The sequence below is a fragment of the Gekko japonicus genome, unplaced genomic scaffold (genome assembly GCF_001447785.1).
Source record: "Gekko japonicus isolate JY-2015 unplaced genomic scaffold, Gekko_japonicus_V1.1 scaffold3673, whole genome shotgun sequence".
NCBI classification, from domain to species: domain Eukaryota; kingdom Metazoa; phylum Chordata; class Lepidosauria; order Squamata; family Gekkonidae; genus Gekko; species Gekko japonicus.
In genome coordinates, this window is record NW_015166542.1 from 6,450 (window position 1) to 12,726 (window position 6,277).

The 6,277-nt window shown below is 55.5% G+C and overlaps 1 protein-coding gene across 1 annotated transcript in view; it reads left to right on the top strand.

Annotated features, from left to right (window-relative positions):
* The first annotated feature begins 4,127 nt into the window (after positions 1-4,127).
* Positions 4,128-6,277, top strand: part of DNTTIP1 (deoxynucleotidyltransferase, terminal, interacting protein 1) — a 39,000-nt gene continuing 36,850 nt past the window's right edge. The window contains exon 1 of the mRNA XM_015412320.1: positions 4,128-4,366. Within this exon, the coding sequence (XP_015267806.1) occupies positions 4,128-4,366 (239 nt within the window). The remainder of the gene's footprint in view (positions 4,367-6,277) is intronic.

The following is a 6,277-nucleotide window of genomic DNA, read 5'->3' on the forward strand; positions in this document are numbered from 1 at the left end:
GAGAAGGCTTGGGCTTAAGGGGGCGGCTGGACGGTTGGGGGGGGGGGGCTCTGCAACTTACCTGGCTGCTTCTTGCTCTGACTGAGGGCTGCTGGGAGCAGGGGGCGGGGCTTGTTGCATGTGCCCACCCCCTGGGCTCTTTACTGCCTGAGCTCCGCTCCTGTGCGCTCCTGCAGGAAATGACCCCTGGAGTCCGAGCTCCTATAGTCATCATCATCATCATCATCATCATCCCAGGACTGTAACCAACAGGGAGGATCCGTGCCAACCAGCGCCCAGGGTCCAGACCACAAATGCCATTCTCCCAGGAGGGAGCCAGAAGGTCCCGTTTCACCTCTTCTACTCCCCACACACACACACACACACCCCAGAGGTTGGCACAGAGTCCGCTGCTGGCCCAGGACAGGTGCTCACGAGCCATCCCCACCGTCAGCTCTGGCAACGGGCCCTGGTGCCCTCGTCAGTCAGCCGCCATGGGGGGAATTAAGCTGACGAATCGAGCAATTAGGGCCCCATCCCTGATCCCTCTTGCGGGAGGGAGGGAGGGAGAGGCGGGTGCCAAAGCAGCCTCCCAGGGAAGGGAGGGCAGCCATGGGCGTGTAGGGCAGCTTCGCGCCAAAGGAAAGCGAGGCGCAGCTGAGCTGCCTGCCAGCCCGTCCCCTTGGTGGGATCCGCAGGAGGGCGCCAGGCCCCAGCCGTCTGCGAGGCCGCGGCTCCGGAGGAAGCCCAAAAGACAGGCGGGCGGGTGGGGCTCCGCATCCAGAGGGCGGGTCTGCTGCAGCCGTCGGGCAGCCCTCTCTGCCTGCCGCGCAGCTCAAGGAACGCAGGCAAACCCCCGGGGCAGAAGCATTTCTCTTTGCGCCAGGGAGCCGTCCAAGTCGTGTGCGCCTCCCCATGGCCCGGGGCAAGCGTCCTTCGGCACAAAGGATCCCGCAATGCCTTTAAGCACGAAAATGCCTATGATGGGCTGAACCTCCAGGCATTGGAGGTCTGGAGCCGCAGAGGGCGCCCTCTCCGCCTCTACCCTGGCTTCCGGGAGAGATGAGGGTGGGTGGTGGGGGGTCCCTGTTTTGGTCTGGAGCAGCAGCACAACGTTTGGTCCAGTCGGGCACCTTTAAGACCAACAACGTTTTATTCACGGTAGAGGCTTTCCCGGTGCACGCACACTTCTTCAGATCCATGGAAACAAGAATTCCTCAACCATTTCATATTGGGGGGGGGGGGGTTGTTAGTTGCCAGAAAGGGCTACTGAGAGTCAGGATGCAGAAGTGAGTGTGCACCTGCACATGGCAAGGTGCACCTGGCTGGGTGACCTTGGGCAAGCCATAGTTCTGATGAGCTGTTCTTGAAAAAGAGCCGTTTCTGTCAGAGCTCTCTCAGCCCCACCTACCTCACAGGGTGTCTGTTGTGGGGAGGGGGAGGGAAAGGAGTTTGCAAGCCGCTCTGAGACTCCCTCGGGTAGTGAAGGCCGGGGTATAACTCCAATCTCCTCCACCTCCTTCAAGGAGCCAGTTTGGTGTAGGGGTTAAGTGCACAGACTCTAATCTGGGAGAACCGGGTTTGATTCCCCACTCCTCCACTTGCAGCTGCTGGATGACCTTGGGCAAGCCATAGTTCTGTCAGAGCTGTTCTTGAAAAAGAGCCGTTTCTGTCAGAACTCTCTCAGCTCCACCCACCTCACAGGGTGTGTCTGTTGTGGGGAGGGGGAGGGGAAGGAGTTTGTGAGCCGCTCTGAGACTCCTCCGGGTAGTGAAGGGCCATGGGGTATACATCCCATCTTCTCTTCTTCTTCTCTTCCTTTTGAATCCAGTCAGGTTTTTGCAGTGGAACGGTCTGCCTCGGGAGGTGGTGGATGCTCCATCACTGGACATTTTTAAGCGCAGGCTGGACGGCCATCTTTTGGGTCTGTTGCAGGGCCATCTTTCGGCTCTGCTCCTGCGGAGTGCAGAGGGGGTTGGACTAGATGACCTGCAGGGTCCCTTCCACCTCTTAACATTCTATGATTCTAGGTGAGACATGTCTGTTCTGAACTGGGGCTTGCCATTGCCTTCCTTTGTATAGTGACCCTGGACTTCCTTGGTGGTCTCCCATCCAAGTACTAACCAGGGCCAACCCTGCTTAGCTTCTAAGATCTGATGAGATCGGGCTAGCCAGGGCCCTCTAGATCAGGGTGTGTAATGTATCCAGTCCAGACAAGTCCAGAGACAAACGCCGAGCTTCGCTCCAAGAGACAATGGACTATGCGGATCCTAGCCCGCTCCAATCAGGGGGCTAGGTTCCCGGCCGAGAGCCTATGAGACTCTCGGCCACTGTAAATAACCTATAGGGAAGTAGAGGTGTGTTTTGGGCGGCGGTTTCTCGAGGGATATAAGCTGGCCTGCGAGTTTTGGGAGCCAAAATTGACCAATAGGAAAAGAGGAGGGCTTGGAATAAAAGATCTGGAGCAGCAGGAAGAGCTGTTCTTCCTCCCAGAGGGCAGAGCCAAAAGGAAGGCTGCTGCGGGGAAGAGACCCTCATCCTGAGGGAAGGGTGAGTAGTCTAGTGCCACTGCAGATTGTGAGCTAGGGACAGTTTATTTAGATGTGTAAGGGCATTTGATTTCTTTTCACCCACTTACTGTTATTCTGCACCTCCTATAAAATAAACCTTTTCCTTGTTGTACTCTGCCTGGTCCTCACGCCTATTATTCGGTCAAAAGGGAGGTCTGAAGGTCTTGGGAGGGTGCTCTGGGCTTTTTCAAAGGATCCTAAATCCAGAGTGGTGGCAGCGTCAGGTGACACCCCACCTGAGCCATGACAGCAGGGGACTGAAATATTGCAAATAAATAGAGGGCAGAAATTGGCCATGATGGCCCAGCTGGGACTGGGAAGACCAAAGTGCCAATCTGCCCCCTCTGGCATCACACCACCTGGCCTACTTCTAGGGTGAGCGAAAGGGTAGAATCCAGAAAGGGAGAAGCTGGTGGGTGGCCCTGAGATCCATGGAGCGAGGAGAATGTGTGTTGGTCACATGGTGAGAAGGCAAGACTCCCTGGAAAACTCAATGACACAAGGAGAAATTGGCGGCAGTAGGAAAAGAAGGCGGCCCAATGTGAGACGGATTGTCTCTGTCGGGGAAGCCGCAAAGGCCCTCCCTTTGCAAGGCTGGAGCAAGGCTGGTAATGGCGGGACATTAATTCGTCAGGTCACCATAAGACAGAACCCACTCGATGGCACTTCACACACACACAACACACACAGAGATTGTTCTGTGATAAGCTGCTAGACACCTCAGTATTTTAAAAAAACTGGAATGCAGGATAGAAAAAAATTTTTAAAGCAGATTATGTGCTCCAGGCAACCGTCCTTTTAGCACACAGTTCCTAGCTACGGGCCTCAGGAGCCAGCGAGCCCTATCCGAGTGTGCTCTTTTGCTCTTGGGATTGTGGCTGATGGAGAACCCGGCATTCCAGGGGAACAGAAGCCGCTGCGTCACTTTCTGTCGGGCTTGGATTTTCTCCCTTGCACTCATTCCCAGTTTGGCTTCCCAGGAAGTTCCTGGCTCCTCGGCTCAGCTGAACAGCATTGCTTAGCAAAACGCATTTTCACTCCCCGAAGAGGCTTGTGCCTCCAGCATCAAGGGGTGGCCGCCTTTTCCACAGCCAAGGCACCTGTGCCTTTCACAGCTGAATGCCATGCGGAAACTCTGCAGGCGAAGCACACCCAGAAGGCTGTTGGATTTCTGTGTTCCATAGCATGCACGCAGCAACCAACCACTTTGTCCGACAGCCTTCTTAGTGCAGAAGCTGAGCCGGACAGGCAGCCTGCCTTTCTTTCTCCAGAACTCTTCTGCAATCCATGCCTGGTACTCTTCCGCCCGCCCGCCCCCTGCTCCAGATCTGGCACCTGCCCTCGCCTGGGAGTGGCAAGAGCTGCCATTCTCATCATCTCCTCCTCAGGAGGCCGCATCTGCACACCACCACCATTAGTGACAAACACCCGCCCTCCCGCCCTCCCTCACAGGGCTGGTGCACGCAACCCACCAGAGCCCAGTCCCACTCCCGTCCCTCCTCACCTTTGGTTGGTGCAGCCAGCAGCTCAGCCCAGAGGGCAGAGGATGCCAGGAGGAGCAAGAGGCCCCCGGGCTTCATGGTGGTGGTGGTGGTGCTGGTGGTGCTGGGTGCCAGCTCCAAGAGTCCAAGAGGGACCGAGCCACCCCAAGTTATAAGCCCATGGCTGGGAGGAGCCAGTCTAGGAGTGGAGGAAGTCACCTGCAGCCTGGCTGACAGGGAGCTCCCCGGGGGCAAATGGAACCCAGTCCCTGAAAAGCCACCCTCCTCGGCCGACCTGTCCCACCACCAGTGGCGGACCTACATTTTGGGACCTGTGTTGGGGTCTTCTTCTCAACCAGCCACAATAGGGCAACATCCAAGAAGGTCGAAAGGGTCTTGCTGAGAGCCAGTTTGGTGTCGTGGTTAAGTGCGCGGACTCTAATCTGGGAGGAGAACCGGGTTTGATTCTCCACTTTGCCACTTGCAGCTTCTGGATGACCTTGGGCAAGCCATAGTCCTGACACAGCTGTTCTTGAAAAAGAGCAGTTTCAGAGCTCTCTCCGGCCTGCCTACCTCACAGGGTGTCTGTTGTGGGGAGAGGAACCGACAGGAGTTTTTCAGCCGCTCTGAGACTCCCTTGGGTAGTGAAGGGCGGGCTATAAATCCAATATCTTCTTCTTCTTCTTCTTCTGGAAGGACTTCAAGGCCCATATGGTGGAGAACCAGGTGGTGGGGTGGAGCTCTTGTAAGTGGACCGTACAGCGAGCCCCTTCCCACCAGCAATGAGGTCTGGGTCACCGCCGTTACCTTCTTCAACGGGGTTGCTCCATGACAGAGCACCACAATTTTTTTGAAAAATTTGACCACTGCATCTCAGGTGCATTGAATCACCTTCCAGGAGCCTAACTAAAAACAGCCCCACAGAAATGTAGCATCGATTGCCCCAAATCTAATCGTGGCTTTAAGGCCCTCCCACCCCCGCTCACATGTTTTCCATGATTCATGAGAACACAAGAGAAGCCAATGTTGGATCAGGCCAGTGGCCCTTCCTGTGTCACACAGTGGCCAAACCCCAGGTGCCCTCAGGAGGTCGACCAGTGAACAGCTGCGAAGAAAGCGAATACAATCTTAGGATGCATTAACAGAAGCCTTGTATCCAGATCACGGGCAGTGGTAGTTCCGCTCTATTCTGCTCTGGTCAGGCCTCACCTGGAGTCCTGCATCCAGTTTTGGGCACCACATTTGAGGAAGGAGGTTGACAAGCTCGAGTGCGTCCAGAAGAGGGCAACCAGGATGGTGAGAGGGCTGGAATCCGAGTCTTAGGAGAAAAGGCTGAAAGTGTTGGGTATGCTTAGCCTGGGAAAGAGAAAGCTTAGAGGGGACACGATTGCAGTCTTCAAATATCTGAAGGGCTGTCATGTAGAAGATGGAGCAGATCTATTCTCTCTTGCTCTGGATTGCAAGACTAGATCTAATGGGTGGTAATTACAAGGGAGTCGTTACCGGCTAAATATCGGGAGAAACGTCCTAACTGTCAGAGTGGTTGAGCAGTGGAACAGACTGCCTCGGGAGGTGGTGGATGCTCCTTCGCTGGGCGTTTTCAAGCGGAGGCTGGATGACCATCTTTCGGGTCTGTTGTAGGGCTGTCTTTCGACTATGAGAAGATATGGGGTATACTTCTTCTCATCTCACGGGTGACAGGTGGCCCCCCCGCTCCATGATGACGTGTGTGTGTGCTGGGGGAAGGCAGGAGGGGGGAATCACGTGGTTGCTGGTAGGGGAGGGTGCTGTGGGGGCGGCCACAGGCCGCCCCTCCCCCTGGGGGCCAGTGTGTGGAGCACAGGGTTGATTCTGCGAGGTGGGGGTGGGAAAATGGAGTCCCTGGGTGCTTTTGACTGTTTTTGGGTGGCAAAGGATGGTCTTTTTTTGTGGCTGGTGTTTTTCTGAAAACTGTGAACGAGTGCTGTATGCAGCAAGTGTCTTAGATTTGTGCCATGCTTGTGCTAACATTGGTTACTGTAGACTGCCTGCTCCAGAGAGAGCCTCCCACCCAGAAACCAAAAAAAATAGCACAGACAGCCCCCCGAGACAGAGACCTGTAGACCTCTGTACCCCAGCCAGACCCCCCAGACCCCTTCCTCCCCCTGAGAGCCAAAAGCAGTTTGTTTGCGGCTGCAAAGGGAAAAGGGTGCTTTTTAAAAGTTCTATGTACAGACTCTGGAAGCCCAGAAACCAAAAAACATAGTG